Genomic DNA, 20,749 nt, shown 5'->3' on the forward strand with positions numbered 1-20,749 from the left:
TTTATTTTAATTTTGCAGTTACTCCACATACACTAGAATTTTTTGTTTTGTTTTGGCCTAAATTGTCAGTATTTTTTCCCTAGAACTATCCATAATGCTATGTCCATTGTGGCGGAATGTACGTGACACCTTCACCACTATTCATCTCTGGGATGCTATTTCCCAACTACACAGAGGCACTAAGTTACTTTTTTAAAGGAGATAGATCTGGCAGCAAAAAGTCTGCCTTCCCGATCTTTACTAAATGGCATAGGCTATTTAAGTGAGCCAGACCAGGTTAGGCAGAAAAAAAAGTCCAACTGTGGATGTGGAGACCCACTGGATTAATTCATGAGGGTCAGTAGCAAGGAAAGATGGATCTCCTTATGATTATTTCATAGTGGCAGTCACAGCCCACCTGATACAGAGATTATAAGATGCGGGGCACCAGGCAGGTCACCCTTCCCCAAAAACCTGTCCCTACTGATCTCACCTGGGGCACAGATTGTGAGCGTTTAGAGTGCTGGACTTTTTAACCATGATGCGCATGTATTTGATAAACACTTGCTTAATAGTGACTGTGGGCCAGACCCTACAAGGGGCTAGACGTGGAGAAGGGTCTTGAGTAGAACAAACAAGGACTAAAAGATTAGAGAAGAAGAGAAAACTTCCATCTGAAGTGGCCTGGGAGGATGCCAGGAATTTTACAGAAGGACATGGGCAGAGGAAATTGTCAGAGAAGAGATGTGTGGAAAATACAGAGGAGGATGGAATAAACACAGGCGAGACTAGGTTGGGAGGAGCCTTCATGCCAGGTGGGGCTGCATATTCTTGAGCAAGCGGAGATCAGAGCTGGGCTTAAGGAAGACAAAAGTCAGAGTGGAATGAATGGAGAGGAATCACAGGTAGGAAGATCAATTAAGAAGTTACTGTGAACACCTTCCAAAAAAGAGAGAGGTAGGAAGAAGAGAGCCCACACTAGGGTCATGACCAGGGTCAGGGCGAGGAAAAGAGGGTTGTGGCAATGTGGTGGGAGAAGGGATGATGGAAGGAGAACACGCACAGCAGAGACAAGAAGTTCAGCTGTAGACACGCAGGTTAGAGGTGCTGGCAGAACCTGAGAAAATGGACCCTTCACTAGCGGGTGCAAATAAGGACCCAGAGCCCAGGGTTGCTGAAGACAAGGAGGAGTCAACAGGAGCTGTGGGCAGAGGTCAGTGACATGGGTCTAGGTAGAAGTGAGTTCATCCCTAAGTCTTCTAAAGTCTCCCATTTATGGAGCAGATAACACTAGAAAGAATGCATTTAGGCCAGTCCTTGCCATTAGTGTAAACTCTCTTTACCACTGGAAGAGGGTCCTGCTAATAAATCTGTGAGCAAGATATGGGTAGCCTTACATAAGCAAACTAAGTCCAGAGCCTAAGCTTCTGCTAAGAGAGAACACAGATGGATTGGCTTGACTGGGAGCCATGGATATTAGGGTACAGAAGACATCCATCAAGACCTGGGTTGGGAAGGAGACAGGGAGATCCCCCTACAGAGGTAGGAAGGTCCTGTCCTCAGACCAATGGGAGACGGAGGCCAAGGAGCAGGAGGGATAAAGGAACTTAGGGTAGATCTGCCATCCATCCTCCATTGCTCCAGCACTTCTATCCTTCTAACTTTAGAGGCTTTCTGCTTCTGTAGAAAAAGTAAGGCCAGGCACAGTGGCTCACACCTGTAATCACAGCACTTGGAGAGTCCGATGGGGGAGGATCACTTGAAGCCAGGAATTTGAGGTCAGCCTTGGCAACATAGTGAGACCCCTATCTCTACAAAAAAAAATTAAAAATTAAAAAAAAAGCAGGCAATGTGGCACAAGCCTGTAGTCCCAGCTACATGGGAGGAAGCTGAGGTTGGAGGATTGCTTCAGCCCAAGAGTGCAAAGTTGCAGTGAGCTATGATCATGCCACTCTCCTCCAGCCTGGGTGACAGAGTGAGACTGTCTCTAAAAAAAAAGAGTGAGACTCTGTCTCTAAAAAAAGAGAGAGAGAGATTAAGTGTGGCCTTTTACTTATTCATGCAGAATTGTGAGATTTCAGAAACTCTAAGATTCATTCATTTCAACATCAGAAGACCTGAGTTCATGCCCCAGCCCCACTACTAGATTGTGACTGACCATGTCTTACTCTCCTTGGTATCTGTTCCTAGTAGCTAAGTATCCTCGAACAAATAGTTTGGCATCTCTGGCCCTACATGTCCTCATTTATGCAATGAGAATTCTACCGCACAGGCAAGGTCAGGTGGCATAATGTATGTGAACGTACCCTGAAAATTGTCATTCACTATACAGTTCCTGGTAGGAGATTATTTGTGTGAAATTTCCTGTTACCCCTGAGAAATTAAAGAAAGAAAAGCAATCCTGTGTTACATGGGCCTCTTTGTGGGATGATGGGGATGAGCAGTATTTGCTTTTCTTCCCAATTAGATGGTCCACATAACTTTTTTCTCTAGCCTACCTTCCTTATGTGTATTATTAGACTTACAAACCCACCCAGAGAGTTTGGACACCTGTCCACAATGGGCAGCAAAGTCCCACCAGGCTTTCCCACAGAGACCTCCTGTCCCTCTGAGCTGGCCCATGGGTGAGTGAGGCCCAGCCCTAAGGACAGCAGCACCCCCACGGCTTTGGTGGACAGCACAGGCATGCCAGCTGGGGTACAACAGAGAGGAAGCTTATAGGGAAGTTATAGGCTTGGTTATGGGGAGAGAATTAATACATCAATGTCCCTCAACACTTGACGGCATTTTTCGGTCTCCTTCAGTTCTTTATCCCACAATACCTTAACACGGTGCTTGTCATATAATAAGTCTTTAATAAATATTTATCAAATTAAGGAAAAGAGGAAATAAGTAAGAGGAAATCCTGATCCTGGTCTACACAACTTTCCTGCTGATGACAACATAGGCCCAGGTGACTAAGAGAACCCAGTTTAATCGTGTGAGTCACTGCGAAGAATAAGCCCCTGGCTGTCAGTGTCACCATGAAGGACATCAGTGGGGCACTAAAAAGTTGTGCACTGTTACAGTACATTCTAAAAGCTTGAAGAAGAAGGGTGAGCTTACTGAAGAACACACAGTATATTGGCTTGCTCGGGCTGCCATAACAAAGTACACAGACTGGGAGGCTTAAACAGACATTTCTTTCCTTACGGTTCTGGAGGCCGCAAGTCCAAGATCAAGGTGTCAGCAGTGTTGTTTCCTCCGAGGCCTCCCTCCTTGGTTTGCAGGAGTCCATCTTCTCCCTGTGTCCTCAAGCGATCTTTCCTCTATGTGTCTGTGACCTAATCCTCTCTTCTTTAAGGACACCAGTCCTATTGGATTAGGGTCACTCATGTCACCTCGTTTTAACTCGATGACCTCTGTAAAGGCCGTGTCTCTTAATAAGTCCCATCCTGAGGTGCTGGCGGTTAGGACTTCAGCATAAGAATTTGGAGGAGGACATAATTTAGCCCATAACAGTCTACAGTAGTATGATAAACAAATGATCTTTCCCTGATGTATATACTTCGTATGCTAGGTTTTTTTAATTTGGAGATTTTATAAGAAGAAAAATTATTCATAACTATCATTCACAGTGGATTTCATGTTGACACCTTTTTTTTTTCTTATGTTTTAGGTCCACCAGGCCCCAGGGGTCCAAAAGGTGACAGAGGATCCCAGGGACCCCCTGGTCCAACTGGCAACAAGGGACAGAAAGGAGAGAAGGGGGAGCCTGGACCACCTGGCCCTGCGGGTGAGAGAGGCCCAATTGGACCAGCTGGTCCCCCCGGAGAGCGTGGCGGCAAAGGATCTAAAGGCTCCCAGGGCCCCAAAGGCTCCCGTGGTTCCCCTGGGAAGCCCGGCCCTCAGGGCCCCAGTGGGGACCCAGGCCCCCCGGGCCCACCAGGCAAAGAAGGACTCCCCGGCCCTCAGGGCCCTCCTGGCTTCCAGGGACTGCAGGGCACCGTGGGGGAGCCTGGGGTGCCTGGACCTCGGGGACTGCCAGGCTTGCCTGGGGTACCAGGCATGCCAGGCCCCAAGGGCCCCCCCGGCCCTCCTGGCCCATCAGGAGCGGTGGTGCCCCTGGCCCTGCAGAATGAGCCAACCCCGGCACCGGAGGACAATGGTAAGTCCAAGCCCCCCTCCAGCCAGGGGGACAGGGCAATGCATGTGCTTGAGACTGAGCCAACCCTCAGTGTGTGGCCCCACCCATGTTATTTTTGTTTTTGTTTTTGTTTTGAGACAGTGTCTCACTCTGTTGCCCAGGCTGGAGTGCAGTGGCGTGATCTCGGCTCACTGCAACCTCCACATCCCGGGTTCAAGTGATTCTCCTGCCTTAGCTTCCCAGGTAGCTGGGACTATAAGCGTGTGCCCCTACAGCCAGCTAATTTTTGTATTTTTAGTAGAGAGGGGGTTTCACCGTGTTGGCCAGGCTGGTCTCAAACTCCTGGCCTCAAGTGATCCACCTACCTTAGTCTCCCAAAGTGCTGGGATTACAGGTGTGAGCCACCACGTCTTGTCCCCCGCTGCATATTATTTAACAGCAAAGGCATCATAGGGGCTGGCACAGGAGCCCTGCTGCCAAAACAGGACTCCATACCAGGCATGTGTTTCTCTCTAAACGCCATTGGGTTCTCTGGTGCTCATTTGTTTTATGTATTATGTATGTATGGGACAGGGTCTCACTCTGTCACCCAGGCTGGAATGACGAAGTGAAGTAGTGCAAACATAGCTCACTGCAGCTTTGACCACCTGGGCTTAGGTGATCTTCCCACTCAGACTCCTGCGTAGCTGGGACCACAGGGGTGTGCCACCACACCTGGCTAATTTTTTATTTTCCTTTTTGTAGAGACAGGGTCTTGCTATGTTGCCCGGGCTGGTCTTGAACTCCTGGCCTCAAGCAACCCTCCCGCCTCAGTCTTGCAAAGTGCTGGGATTCCAGGTGGGAGCCACCGCACCCGGCTCTTGCACTTGTTTATTTATAGGAGCCAGCCCTCAGAAGACAAACACAATGCAAAACATTTCCTTCAGGGAAGCCTGGGGCTGGCCGCCCTGACCACTCTTCCCTCGTTTTGCATCCTCATTCTGGAGATAGATGGGCTTCCTCGGTTAGCTCCATCAACATGCGGATGGAACCCTCTGCTACTGATGACTACATTTAATTTCTTTTTGAGAAGGTGTTAGATGTTACGGTGCCTTCTAGTCTTTTGATAATTAAACCTTTGGCAAAACTCGAATGTTTGGTTAGCAACCAGGCCTATTTTTCTCTCCTTTGACCCAACCCCTATTCTACTTGATTTTGGTCGGTGAGGCCCGGATTATTTTTGTTGATCCGTGAGCCCAGTTTTGGTGCTGGGTTCTCACATCCAAGTGTTCCTAGGTTCCGTATGATTCCAGACTGACGCTGAACATCTGTGCCTGCCCTGCTTCTTGTTGTTGCTTCTGTTATTTCTGTCATTGTGAAGACGGATCCAGACACAGAAGAACAAAGACCCAGTCAAAGATCTTTTCCAGATTATGTGGTTTTGGCTTGTGCTCTGCAGTCCACTCTGGGCTCATGCTTGCTGCGAGCACGTCCGTGAACATCAGCTGTGGGCCTCGTGCAGGGACGCTCAGGCTGCTCCCAGCAGGACCACAGTTTTGGCCTCTGAAACACAGCTGAAGAAAGGCAGAGTGCTTTCTGTGATTTTTTTAATCAATGTTTTCCACTTTTGCATTCCTAGGCTGCCCGCCTCACTGGAAGAACTTCACAGACAAATGCTACTATTTTTCAGTTGAGAAAGAAATTTTCGAGGATGCAAAGCTTTTCTGTGAAGACAAGTCTTCACATCTTGTTTTCATAAACACTAGAGAGGAACAGGTATGCCTGCCACATACTTGGTTGGGGAAAACTATAATTTAAGGATAGTTTACATCTGGAAATTGCAGGCTTGTTGGGGATTCAGAGATATCACGAATTCCTAGTCACGTAAACATGGGAGGCAACATTACAGAGATTTGGGTTTCATCCAGTGGCTAGAAGCATTCATGGCATTGGAATTGTATCTTCATGATTCTTCCTGGAAGATATTGCCTATCAAGCCTGGAGATGTGTGGCTCCTTCTGGTGGCTGTTGAAATAATTATAATGCAGAGAAGCTTGAGGGCTGCCACCAGGCACCTGTGGGGACAGAGAGAGGCATGAACACTGTAGGGATGGAGTGGGGTGCAAGGGACCACGCATGGCTCCAGAGGAGTCAGGAAGAGCGAAGAAGGCTGAGGAGGCAGAGCCCACGCATGATAATGCTAGTGTCCACTCGTTAGACCCCTTCTATATGCCAGGCACTGTGAGAGGCATTTTCTCCCTTAAACCTCACAACAACCCTAGAACATAGGTATTATTATTATCCTCATTTGACAGATAGGAAAACTGAGGCCCGGCAAGGTTTATGCAGACTGAGACCAAAACTGCAGCCCATCTAGCAACAATGCAGCGCTTTCTTTGATACCACACCAATTCCAGTGGCCTCCTCCCTTCTCCCTAAGTTATCTCCAGCAGACACAATCCTGTAAACAGATGTTTCCTGTAGCAACTGACTGGAATGAGCACACGGCAGACAGTGACCAAGCACCTGGGCTTTAGAATACACAGACCAGGACCCAGCCCAGCTCAGCTACTTCTCATGTTTGTTCAGTGGGTTGTTATAAAAGCTTGAAGACACACTGCGTGCAACACACTGCACGTGGGGCCCAGCCCAGAGGAAGTACCCAAGAATATCCTGACTATTCCTATGATTAGGACATGGGAGAAATGGGTGGGTGGTAGGAGGAAGTGGGACCAATGGACATTCATTGGGTTGTCTGAGTGATTTAGAGGAAGAGCCTCACTTTAACATCCGTTGTAAACTTGTAAGAGGAAAAAAGTCAAAGCCCCCCAAACAGCGCAAAGCAAAGCAAGTAGCAAGAAAAGAGCAGAAAGCAAAAGCAGGCTACACATTCTGACAACCATCCTCTTTTAAATTGTCCTTTTTTCTAAATGTTAAATAAAAGAAAAAGGCCTGAGACATCTGTTCTGAAAAATAGTCACGCACCATCCCTGCTTTGTTTTTCAGCAATGGATAAAAAAACAGATGGTAGGGAGAGAGAGCCACTGGATCGGCCTCACAGACTCAGAGCGTGAAAATGAATGGAAGTGGCTGGATGGGACATCTCCAGACTACAAGTAAGTACTCAGAAGCTTCCAGATTGGTGGTCAGGCTCTCACTGTTCTGTTGTCACTTCTTGCCCGACTCCCAACAGTTTCTTCCTTAATGACCTCGTGTCCTAGACGCTCCTCCCAAACCGGGGCTCCTGGTACCAGTTGCATATTTCCCCTGGGGAAATCGTGGTTGACAGTTGATACGCTGTCAAATAAGGCTTTCCTTTCTTCTTTTCATGGAGTGAATTTTTTTTCATTTCTAAGAAAAAAATCATGAAACTCATGAAACCACACAGCATAATACTTCTGGCCAAGTCATTTTCTTTAAATGCTATGGGAAAAGATGATGAAGCCCAGGCAACCTCAGGCATGTTCAGCGTTCGCTCCAGGCGTGTTTCCAAGGACTGGGGAGCTCCCTTCAGGATCACACTGTGGGTGCCCCTGACCCCTAGTTGGGCTTCTAGGCAGAGTGTGATTAGAAACTACAAATGTGTAATTTTCCTGGCTGGGCACAGTGGCTCACGCCTGTAATCCCAGCACTTTGGGAGGCTGAGGTGTGCGGATCACTTGAAGTCTGGAGTTCGAGACCAGCCTGGCCAACATGGTGAAACCTCGTCTCTACTAAAAAAAAAATACAAAAATTAGCCGGATATGGTGGCGCATGCGTGTGATGCCAGCTACTCGGGAGGCTGAGGCAGAAGAATTGCTTAAACCCAGGAGGCGGAGGTTGTAGCAAGCCGAGATCGTGCCACTGCACTCCAGCCTGGGCCACAGAGCAAGACTCTATCTCAAAAAAGAAAAAAAAAAAAACTACAAATGTGTGATTTTCCTACACATAGTAAGTTAAAATACACTATAAACAAAGTTGCATTTGCGGGATAACCATCCCCTAGAGGTTTGAAGATTCCCCATAAGTTCCATGTGACCTAAGTTCTATGAAAGGAGCAACAAAGAATAGAATCACTTTGAGGTACCTTCTCGGATAACCTAGAAGTCTCCAGGGCCTCATCCTACCCTAGGGGGTGTTAGCTCCTTCCCTAATTCTACCCAAAGATCTAACAATGACTGTATTGTATCAGTTTGATTATCACATCTCCATACTCTGGCTTTGCCTCTGACGGGTGTGAAAATTGCAAGGAACTGTAACAAATGAAGCAGAATTTATAAAAAAAAAAATAAAATTAAAAAAAAAAACCCTCTGAGTAACCTTTAGTTTGCTGGGGACGGAGAGGCCAGACCCTGCAGGGCTCCACCAGGCAAAGGAGCATCACCGCATTGGAAGCACCTTCTGAGCACTAGGCAAAGTCCACGGTGTGGCCTCTGGGGCTGTCCCAGGAGAGGAGAAAACAAAGGTGTTTCAGGCCTAAGAGAGTCTCATGGGCATGGAGGCCTAGCCCTGTATCAGCTGAGCAGCAGGGAGGAGGGTCAGAGGTGATGGAGAAGCCAGATCGAGTTTTTTAAATGTCCCTATGTGCGTGTGCATGTGCATTTGGATAAACAGGCTCTTTTGTACTTTCAAATTCTCCATGTGAGTAGGATCAGAAGATAAAGGAGGAAACCAGAATAAGGCCATCTCTCTTTTGTTTTTATTTGTTTGTTTTTAAGGGACAAGGTCTCACTCTGTTGCCCAGGCTGAAGGGCAGTGGCACGATCATGGCTCACTGCAGCCTCTTATCTCCCCAGCTCAAGCGATCCTCCCACCTCAGACTCCCAAGTCCCTGGAATCACAGGTGCACATCACCACACCTGGCTAATTTTTAAAGTTTTTGGATAGACGTGGTCCACTATGTTGCTCTGGTTGGTCTCAAACTCCTAGCCTCAAGTGATCCTCCCACTTTGGCCTCCCAAAGCACTGGGATCAGAGGTATGAGCCACCGCACCTAGCCAGGCCAGCTCTTTATAAAAAATAAACATGTGGCCAAATATTGATTTGGAACATTAGAAGATTTTAGGTCTGCTCTGAAGGTGAGTCTCAGACTGCCGTTAAGGGCAAGTGGATATCTGCTGCAGGCCTGTCAGAGACTCGTCTGCTCCTCTGCGCCTGTCCTGGGGAGAGGAAGTGGTACCCCCTGGCATAATCTGGCACTTGAGAATTTGCCTGACGAGCCAAGGAAAGTGCCCAACACAGCAGGGACACACTTCAGGAGACTCAAAACAGTTGCAGGAATCACCATCTAAAACAGTAGCTGTAGAAGGTTGGAGCTGGGGATGGGATGGGAGACAGAGACTATTTTTTAAAAAAGACAAAATTCTGCTTTTTTGACAGCCAAGAGCGCCGGGGTCTTTTTTTTAAGAGAGTTGGGAGAAGCTGAAACAAAAAATCATCTTCTCCACTTTTTTCACTGCCATAAATGCACAAAGGTCTGGGTTAGACTCACTAAGAAATTCAATCTTAAGCCTTTCCCCAAGAAAAAAACTGGATTGGCCCATATGGAATGGATTGAGCTGGAACATTACTGTCTATGCCAGCTCTCCCAATGTGAAATTTTTCTCCTCTTCCCTGGGGTCCAGCAAGAATTATATGATCTGGATGGAGCGCACCGGCTTGCTACCCAGGACCTGAGAAGAATGACGTCACCAGACACCTTACTGGGCACCCAGTCCCCAACCACAGCCATTTTGGAGCCTCCCAAATCCTCAGCTTCTGCACCCCAGCCACCACACAGGCTGTGCTTCTCGTTTTCCACCCAAAGGAATACATAGGAACATAAAAATCCCCAGGATCAAATTTTAAAAGCAAGAATAAGTTAGACAGGCGTGTTATGAGGTCTCAATAACCAAAGGCTAATTTAATTTGACATGTAATAATAAACATTGCACAAACTAGAAAGAAAGCCAGTGCAGCCGAGGGAGGGAGTGCATGCTCTAGCATCAGCAAGATCGGGGTTCTGGGCCTTGACCCAGTGACAGTCAAAGCTGCAAGGCCTCGTGTGAGTTGCTCAACTCTGCAAAACCTCCATGTCCCCATTTATAAGATGAATTTTCCAAAATACCTACGTCAGTATTGTGAAAACAAAGTGTGATATCTGTATGCAAAGCATTTAGTCGAGGGCTTGGCACATAGGAAGAGCTCAAGAAATAGTACCTGCTGGTATTGGTATATTATTGCCATTATCATCATAATTATTATCATATTAGTTAGCAGTTGCAGATAAATACTACATAGAATGTATATATTTTACAGTATCCTGATTGGGATGTCCACACAGTGTCTCACTCAAGTCCCACAACAGGTGTGTGAAGAAGACAAGAAAAACGTTCTCTGCATGGCCTGGGAATGGGGACTGGGCTTCAGGCTCTCAAGGGTCTCCTACCAGTATAAACCGCCCCAAATATGTCTCCTCCTAGTCAGACTCACTTTTACTCTCCTCGTCTTTGCATCTGTGGCCTCCAAGGATTGGCCCATCCACCTCCCTTTCCCCTGCCACCAGCAGTGATTTCTGGAACAGATCATCACTGGAGACTATTATGAACAATTATTCACCAACAAATTGGATAACCTAGAAGAATGGATAAATTCCTAGAAACCTACAGCCTACCAAGACTGGATCCAGAAGAAATAGAAAGCGTAGGCTGAGATGGGAGTATCATTTGAGGCCAGGAGTTCAAGACCAGCCTGAGCAATACAGCAAGACCCCATCTCTTAAAAAAACGAGGGAAAAAAAGGAAGAAATAGCCTGGCCAGCCTAATAACAAATAAGGAGATTGAAGTAGCAATCAGAAACCTCCCAAAAAGATAAGCCCAGGACCAGATGGCTTCACAGTCAAATTCTACCAAACATTCAAAGAAGAGTTAGCACCAGTCCTTCTTAAACTCTTCCAAAAAATAGAAGTCGATGGGCCTGGCACCATCCCTTCCCTTGCCCAGGCTAAGAAGAATTAAGTACCACTGCTTTCCCCTTATTCTTTTCTCCCAACACACATGAAATCCTTTTAAAACAGTTTGCGGGTTTTGTGGTTACTGTTAAAGAGCAAATAGACAAGGGATAAAAGGCTCTCTCCTCTGTGTCTCGGCCTCACCTCATTTTTCATGCTGAGACCTGATTGAGAAAGAGAGTGCTGGAACAGACAGAAGGCAATAGTGACATGGAACAGAAGCCAAAGGCTTAGGGGACACACAGATTGAGCTCAGGCTTATTTCCCATGAAACACTCAACCTGACTTGCTGAATCTTATGGCTCTTTCTGCACTGCAGCAGGACAAGACCAGCTGAGGGGAAAGGGTGGCGTGAGATGCCATCTGCAATGGCCCGGACAGTTCCAGGGATGGGTCCCCAGATGCTTTGGATCCATACATCAATACAATTTCAAAAGAAAGACCGGCAGGGCCAACACAGATCAGCAGGATTTTATTTGCCAATTAAGGACAAGGCTTTTAGAAAGTACCAATCAGCAAATCTCAAATTAAAAAAAATAATAAACCTATAATTATTTCCAAGAAGAGATGGCTGGCCATCTTACATTCACACACACACACATTGTCCTTATTCTTCTCATTTCACCAGGTCCTGTGAAAACTTCATTCTTGGTCAACACCCAGCCCCTGACTGGAGATTAGAGTCCATTGGCCCACAGTCTCATGATAACATTTGATGAATTATCTTGAAGTGTCTGCCATGAGCCAGCCTCTGTGCTGGCCTGCAGGATCTTTTCTGGAGTGTGGGGGCAGCAGTATGAGTGAGCAGTCGTCATTGGGATCATGTTTTAAAAAGGCAGGTTTCCAGGGCCATGTCACAGTCAATAGAACATAGCAACCCTAACTGTGGATACAGCAAAGAACCGGCCTTCAAAGGAGATTTCAACATTCCCCTTTCAATTACTGATGGAAAAATTGATAGGGATATAGTAGACACAATCAACTAACTTGACTTAATTGATATTTGTGGGACGTTTTACCCAACATCTGCAAATACATATTCTTTTCAGGTGCATGTGGTACATTCACCAAGATGAACTATATTCTGGGCCATAAAATATGTCTCAGTAAATTTAAAAAAACCAAAACTATCAGGCCAGGCATGGTGGCTCACGCCTGTAATCCCAGCACTTTGGGAGGCCAAGGCAGGTGGATCACCTGAGGCCAAGAGTTCGAGACCAACCAGGCCAACATGGTGAAACCCCATCTCTACTAAAAGTGAAAAACATTAGCCAGGTGTGGTGGCAGGTGCCTGTAATCCCAGCTACTCGGGAGGCTGAGGCAGGAGAATTGCTTGGACCCGGGAGGTGGAGGTTGCAGTGAGCTGAGATCGCACCACAGCACTCCAGCCTGGGTGACACAGAGAGACTCCATCTCAAAAAAAAAAAAAAAAAAAAAAAAGGAACTAGAACTATATAGAGTATGTTTTCTGACCAAAATAATTAAATTAGACATAGATAGAAAAATATCTGTGAAATCCCAATTATTTTAAACCACACATTTCAAAATAACCCATGGGTCAAAGAAAAAAATCACAAAGGAAATCTGAAAATGTTTCAAAGAAGATGAAAACATATCAAAATCTGTGGGATGCAGCTGAAATAGTATTTAGAAAGGGACACTTATAGTTTTAAATTATATATATTAGAAACATTGTTTAAAGGTTGAAAATCTATTATCTAAGCTTCCACTTTACCAGGGTAGAAAAAGAACAACAAATTAATCCCTAAGTAAGTCAAAGGAAGGAAATAATAAAGACTGGAAAGCAGTGAAATAGAAAGACCAACAGTAGAAAGGATCTATAAAACCAGGAACATGTCAAAGTTGATCTTTTCCTTTGGGAGGCCAAGGCGGGAGGATTGCTTGAGCCCAGGAGTTCAAGACCAGCCTGAGCAACATAGCAAGACCCCATCTCTACAAAAAACTTAAAAATTAGCTGGGTGTGCTGGTGTGCATCTGTGGTCCCAGGTATTCAGGAAGCTGAGGTGAGAGGATCACTTGAGCTTGGGAGGTTGAGGCTGCAGTGAGCTGTGATGGCACCTCTGCATTCCAGCCTTGGCTTTTTTTCTTTTTTCTTTTTTCTTTTTTCCAAGACAGAACAAGACTCTGTCTCAAAAAAAAAAAAAAAAAAAAAAAAAGGCTGATCCTTTTACTCTTGGTGTGATGAGTATAGGTGTAAGCATGTGATTGAGAGACTGTCATTGTTAATGGAGGCTGCCTGCTAGACCTGCGGGAACCGGACACATACGGGACCTGGGTACTTGCCCACCTGCTCAGAGCAGAATGCTAAGGGAGGTTTTTAAGGCCTCTCTTGCCTACCCTGCTTGCAGTTGCCCACCTTAGATCACCAGAGATGCAACAGTCTTCCTGAGAATCTCCCCAAACGCACTAGAAGCTCTTCTGTTCCTCTGTCCACAGGACCTCATTTGGTGGGAGTATGCTGTCACATTACGAGTCACAGCTTTCATCTTGGCATCACAAAGATAAAATATGGTGCCTTTCTGTCTATGCAGACTGCTCCGTATAATATCATACATTGTGTTTTCAGTTTTTTGTGTTTTATTTTTTATTTTTTAAGATGGTCTCATTTTGTTGTCCAGGCTGGAGCGCAGTGGCACAATCACAGCTCACTGCAGCCTCAACCTCCGAGGCTGAAGTGATCCTCCTACTTTAGTCTCCTGAGTAGCTGGGACTTCTGGCATCAGCTACCATACCTGGCTAATTAAATTTTTTATAGAGATGGTGGTCTCACTGTGTTGCCCAGGCAGGTCTTGAACTCCCGGCCTCGAGTGATCCTCCTGCCTTAGCTTCCTGAAGTGCTGGGATTACAGTGTGAGCCACTGCGCTAGGCTGAATTAGAAGATGTTAAAGGTTCTGTTCCAGGCTCTTTCATTCTATGGTCCTATATTCTAAATCCTATTTTTTTCTTTTGAGATGGAGACTCGCTTTGTCACCCAGGATGGAGTACAGTGGCATGATCTTGGGTCACTACAACCTTCACCTCCTGGCTTCAAGCGATTCTCGTGCCTCAGACTCCTGAGTAGCTGGGACTCCAGGCACCTGCCACCAGACCCGGCTAATTTTTGTATTTTTAGTAGAGATGGGGTTTCGCCATGTTGGCCAGACTGGTCTTGAACTCCTGACCTCAGGTGATCCACCCACCTCGGCCTCCCAAAGTGCTGGGATTACAGGTGTGAGCCACCGTGCCCAGCCTCTAAATCCTATTCTAAATATCTTATATTTAGATGTATATATTTGATGTGTGTGTGTGTGTGTGTTTCCAGCTTACTGGAGCAATCAGTCCAAGCATTTCCAAGATTCCTGGTGTATTCAGAGTGTGATGTCCAAGTATATGTATGTGCTGCTACCGCTCACTTCTGTGACATGTGTATGATAATGTAGAATTCAGGGCTTTGAGCCCCAGACTTCAGCCATTCATCTTGCCAGAATCTACCTGTGAATGAGGTTAAGGCACTATTTAAGCTGACATTCTTCTCCAAAATATATACATTTTGCTTATTTGACACGTTATATTCTATATTATTATAAACATGCAGACTGAGGGGTTTTGCCACAAATCACTCCATGTGATTTTAGCTTTGCCAAAGAGATGCTTTGAGACTCTGGGTGGTCAGCCCACAGAATAAATTGTCCCTTCAGTCTGGCTTCAGGCTACCCACTTTCCACCCATTCTGGCCTACTGCAGTCACCTCCGCTTATGGCCACAGAACTGCATTCTGCTTTTAGTCCTAAGGAAAGCCTTGAGCACTGTATGTGAAGAATTCCAGTGACCTGGAAAAACAAATGGAGAAAGGTGATAAAGATTATCTTCTTTCTTATCACTCAGTTATTTCTCTGCCTGGTTGATACATCCTTTTTATTTATTTAACTTAAAATGACTTAAAAGGAAACGCAAGGGGAAAGTATTAAGCAGGACTTCTAACCCCAAGGAAGTCATATTTATACAATTTCCGAATTAACTGAGAAGTCAAGAATATCAAATATCCTATCATTATACATTCAGGAATCATAGATCTCAAATTTTATAAACAAAAATGGAATCAAACCCCCTCATATTTCTGGCAGAAATGAACGAAATGTACGTCCACAAGATTAAACTGCCCAGGCATTGTTGACATCTCCAGAAGAATCTTACAAGGTGGAAAGAGTTACACAAAAAACCAAATGTGAAAGTAAACTACTCTTCTTCCAACTTCATCTCTATCTGGCGTCAGGCTGAGATTGTCACAGGCTGAGATTTTGAACTCATTGTGACTCATCTGTTATGTAAACTGTAAGAGTTGGGACTTTGTCTCTTCTCTGCACTGCTATGTTGCCATCACCCAGATGATACCTAGCTCATAGCAGGAGTGCTATGGATGCCTGGTGTGAGTGAGTGAGTGAGACTATTTTCTAACTCTCCCTTCTAAGTAGCATCCCATTTTTACTCTCACCAATCGATGGTTTCCTCTGAATTCTCTTTCATCACTAGGTTTATTTAATTGAGGCCACTCAATTAATATATATATATGTGTATATATATATGTGTATATATATATGTGTGTATATATATATATGTGTGTGTATATATATATATATGTGTGTGTGTGTGTGTGTGTATATATATATATATATATATATATGTATTTTTGAGATGGAGCCTCGCTCTGTCACCCAGGCTGGAGTGCAGTGGCATGATCTTGGCTCACTGCAAACCTCCACCTCCTGGATTCAAGCAATTCTCCTGCTTCAGCCTCCCAAGTAGCTGGGACTACAGGTGCCTGCCACCACGCCCAGCTAATTTTTGTATTTTTAGTAGAGACAGGGTTTCGCCATGTTGGCCAGGCTGGTCTCGAACTCGTGACCTCAGGTGATCCATCTGCCTCAGCCTCCCAAAATGCTGGGATTACAGGCATGAGCCACTACGCCTGGCCTTCATACTCATTTTTTTTAAATCCCAAAATACACATTTGGTGTGGGGGAGTCAGTTCTACCCTGTCCCCACCCTTTGACTATAAACTTCAACTGTCCTTTCCCGCTGCCTCTGGTTTTGCGGGTGTTATTGTCCAAAGATGCAGGGCCATACAGGCTGTCTCCTCGGGTGACCCGAGGACACCCTGTGGCCAGTGCGGTAATGAGTCATTGTTTATAGGAAGCACCCTCCGCTGCAGATGTTCTTCCAGACCCTCCACATGAGGCAGGCTTGTCCTCTCAGGCAGCAGCCACAAGCTTCTGTGCGTGAATCCGCTTCTTAGACAAGATTGAACCTTCAAGGGGTGAGTCTGGAAGCACACCTGATTTATTCATGGAAACGTAGTCAAGAACTGTTATCCCTGGCAAGGTGCTGTTCTGAGCAGCAGCATCCAAGTTAACAAGCCCCATGTGAACTCATCCTAAAGAAAACTTGTTTTTAAGAATCTCTCTCCCAAAAAAGGGAGTGAAATGTGGGAGTCATTTTCAGTAAGATTAAGTTAACTATTTCTTTCTAAAGCAATCAACCTTCTACAACTCACCCAGACAATCATAACCAGTTATTTGTAATTGTAGGTTCTTGTAAATGTATATCAAAAGTCTTTCACTTTCTCTTCCTGGCTCTTGGACTTGTTAGAGGCAAGATATTGAAATGTACAAGGTCCCTCTGGGTTCTCACAAGATCGTGTGTGTGTGTGTGTGTGTGTGTGTGTGTGTGTGTGTATCATGTCCTCATAATGAATAGATATTCACACACATATATACACTCATGCCCAGAAGTCAGCATTCCAGTACACATTAGACAGTCATTCATCTAACTGTCCCAAAGCAAGATTCGCTCCCTCTGCATTGTGATGAACCAGCCTAGTGAGTTTGGTTCATGGTAGCAAAGATCACAAGCCCGCAGGGAGATGCCGCATTATGCGTTACTCTGCAAAACAGCTCCTCCTTTCTCTGAATAAGAGCATGTACAATTTTTAAACTGCATTTTCATTCCAGGATAAATGACATGCCTCAATTCTGTTTTTTTATATTCCCTGCTGCTCTTGAGTAAAGAAAAGCTCTGCATTACTGTGCAAATAACATTCAATTTCTGTTTTGCTAAAAGAAATTGGAAAGCTGGACAGCCGGATAACTGGGGTCATGGCCACGGGCCAGGAGAAGACTGTGCTGGGTTGATTTATGCTGGGCAGTGGAACGATTTCCAATGTGAAGACGTCAATAACTTCATTTGCGAAAAAGACAGGGAGACAGGTGAGCAGTAGATGGGATTTAAGAGGGAGCTGCCAGCTTATGTCCTATGAAAGGGTGAGGGTTGGTGAGTACAAGGGCCCTGAATGCAGGCGCTGCAATTAGGTTTCAGTCCTGGTTATGCCATTTATTAACTGGGCAGGTGATTAACCTCAGGGGAATAGTAATAGCATCTTCTTCACGAGGTTGTGAAGATTTAAATAAGTTAATAAATGTGCCTCACATGTAGGAAGTACTCAACGAATGCTAAACTAACTGACCCAGATAAGTATCTCATATTGTGAGTTAATTTTTTCTTTAAAATATAGCACCAGCCAGGCACGGTGGCTCATGCCTGTAATCCCACCACTTTGGGAGGTGGAGGCGGGCGGATCACCTGATGTTGGGAGTTTGAGACCAGTCTGGCCAACACGGAGAAACCCCATCTCTACTAAAAATACAAAATTAGCCAGGCATGGTGGCACATGCCTGTAATCCCAGCTACTCAGGAGGCTGAGGCAGGAGAATAGCTTGAACCCAGGAGGCAGAGGTTGTGGTGAGCCGAGATCGCACCATTGCACTCCAGCCTGGGAAACAACAGCGAAACTCCATCTCAAAAAAGAAAAGAGATATAGCACCAATGTTAGTTCTTTTCCGTAGACATCCATACACAGCTAATCCAGGTGGCCAAGCATTCAATTCCACGTGTATCTATTGAGCATCTACTATAGGCCAGATCCTGTGATACATAATAGAGGGAGATGGTCTGTGCTGCTTATCAGCTCATAAGCCAAAGCAGCTTTTGGAGATTTTCTTGACTTCAAAGGCTATGTATCTAAAGCTTCATTTAACACACAACCCTCTTTGGAATGTGGCATCTTAGTTTTCTTCACCAGAATGAGATGAAAAGTTTGTGATAGGGGACAGAGGAAATGGGGAATTAATGCTAATGGGTATGGGGTTTCTTTCTGGGGTGATGGAAATGTTCTAAAATTAGATTAGATTGGTTCTAAATTGCATAACTTTGTGACTATACCAAAGACCACTGAATTATATGCTTTAAATGGGTGAATTATACAATTTGTCAATTATATTTCAATAAAGCTGTTCATTTAAAAAGTTGGCAGTAAACAAAAACCTCAAATATATTTTGGTCAAACTATTTTTGGAAGTAACTGGGGTATAAATTATCCATATTGCCATTCAGCAGACAGTTATTGAGCACCTTTGATGTGTCAGGCATTGGTCCAAGTGCTAGGGACCTTAAGACACATAGGAACTCACAGCTGGGTCAGTTGAGGGGGAAAAACACAGATATCTAAACAAGAGATTATAATTGATGGTGACAAGTAACTCAGATTTGTCTTTTGTATGCTTTGTTTGGCCATTTGGGATTTGAGTAGGGACCAAGCTTTCCCAGAATAGGCTTTTCAAAATGAAACTTGGCTTTTCAAAATGAAACTTATCTTTTCATCTGAATAAGATCTTCTAGACATTTCTTTGAAAATATAAGCATTGTTGAATGATGTATTTTAGACACTGTCCTATAAAAATACACGTTCCCTTTTTTTGAATTGCACATTAACTTTATTATTTAAGAAAAACTAATGCCCATTCTTATTTCTCTCTTTTAGTACTGTCATCTGCATTATAATGGACTGTGATGGGATCACATGAGCAAATTTTCAGCTCTCAAAGGCAAAGGACACTCCTTTCTAATTGCATCACCTTCTCATCAGATTGAAAAAAAAAAAAAAGCACTGAAAGCCAATTACTGAAAAAAAATTGACAGCTAGTGTTTTTTACCATCTGTCATTACCCAAAGACTTGGGAACTAAAATGTTCCCCAGGGTGATATGCTGATTTTCATTGTGCACATGGACTGAATCACATAGATTCTCCTCTGTCAGTAACCGTGCGATTATACAAATTATGTCTTCCAAAGTATGGAACACTCCAGTCAGAAAAAGGTTATCATTGGTCGTTGAGTTATAGGAAGAACTTAAGCATATACTGTGTAAACAGTGCCATACATTTCTAAAATCCCAAGTGTAGGAAAAATATGCAGACATACAGATATATAGGCCAACTCTTAGTAATAATATGAAATATACTTAAAGAGCTTTTAAAACTTTGTATTTTTGTACAAAATATTTGTCTTTTACAATTTTTTTCCTTTTTTTTTTGTCATTTTACCGACATAATACATGGAGCCAAAGAAAACAATAATGGTACTAATAAAAACTCCTAGGGTTTCCTGTCAGATTTAATTCTACCCAGTGGCAAAGAATTTTTTCAACTGTGGCTTTAAAAAAATAATTAAATATACGTGTGTATATATATATATATATATATATATATATATATAAATGTTTCATTTCCTCAGAGGAACCAATCACTTGGAATGTCTAGAAATATCCTTGCAGATTTTGCCAGTGTCAATCAAGCCTGCACACATGCGCAGTGAAGCGGGCTGTGCCTGCCTTGAGCCCATCACCAGCCAACATTCTTGACGTGTGCCTGACCAGACGCAGAAGAAATGGGCAACTCAAGACGTGCTTCCACTTCATTTTGGTGGAGTCGGGAGGTGTGGGGGATGGAGAGGCATCTGTTGGGAAGGGCACTGAATCTGGCCTATCTAGAAGGCCCTATGTCATGGCTGAGCTATGACTGTACTTGGCATCAGACCCCTACAGAGCCGACATTAACTGTCAGGAACGTATGGCGTCACATCAGCCAAAGGCAGAGATGCTAGAAAGATGGGAACCAGCTACATGTTACCTGGAAAGTTTGTTTTCTTAAGTCATATTCCAAAAACATAACTCCAAGGCATACGCATGATGAAATGCAAGAATAAACTTTTGGCCACTTTGTGGAACTCTTAAAAGAACCTTTCCAGCCGGGCGCAGTGGCTCATGCCTGTAATCCCAGCACTTTGGGAGGCCGAGGCAGGCAGATGACTTGAGGTCAGGAGTTCGAGACCAGCCTGGCCAACATGGCAAAACCCCATCTCTACTAAAAATATGAAAATTAGCCGGGCGTAGTGGCACATGCCTGTAATCCCAGCTACTCGGGAGGCTGAGGCAGGAGAATCGCTTAAGCCCAGGAGGCAGAGATTGCAGTGAGCCAAGATCGCACCACTGCACTCCAGCCTCGGTGACAGAGCAAGACTCCATCTCAAAAAAAAAAAAAAAAAAGAACCTTTCCTCTGAGCCCATCTTCCTTTCGCTCCTTGACTTTCCTTGACTTGCTGTTGGAAAGTCTAATATGAAAAGGGCTGAAACTAGGCATTAAATATAACTGATGCTCAAAGGTAAGATTTCCATCCAACAGATTCCTTCTCCTCCCTCCCAAGGGTCTTCCCAGGCAGTGCTGCTACCTATCCCAAATAAAATGGTAAAAGAATAAAGACAGCCGGGCACAGTGGCTCACGCCTGTAATCCCAGCACTTTGGGAG

General features: G+C 44.8%; 1 protein-coding gene across 2 annotated transcripts in view; it reads left to right on the top strand.

Annotated features, from left to right (window-relative positions):
• The window catches only part of COLEC12 (collectin subfamily member 12), a 181,581-nt gene extending 162,014 nt beyond the window's left edge, over positions 1–19,567 (top strand). For both annotated transcript variants that reach the window (XM_055368612.2, XM_019013961.4), the window contains 5 exons: positions 3,638–4,126; positions 5,724–5,860; positions 7,091–7,200; positions 17,171–17,316; positions 18,927–19,567. In XM_055368612.2, coding sequence (XP_055224587.1) covers positions 3,638–4,126; positions 5,724–5,860; positions 7,091–7,200; positions 17,171–17,316; positions 18,927–18,946 — 902 coding nt within the window. In that variant the 3' untranslated portion in view covers positions 18,947–19,567. The remainder of the gene's footprint in view (positions 1–3,637; positions 4,127–5,723; positions 5,861–7,090; positions 7,201–17,170; positions 17,317–18,926) is intronic.
• The last annotated feature ends 1,182 nt before the right edge of the window (positions 19,568–20,749 follow it).

This window comes from Gorilla gorilla, chromosome 17, assembly GCF_029281585.2.
Source record: "Gorilla gorilla gorilla isolate KB3781 chromosome 17, NHGRI_mGorGor1-v2.1_pri, whole genome shotgun sequence".
NCBI lineage: Eukaryota > Metazoa > Chordata > Mammalia > Primates > Hominidae > Gorilla > Gorilla gorilla.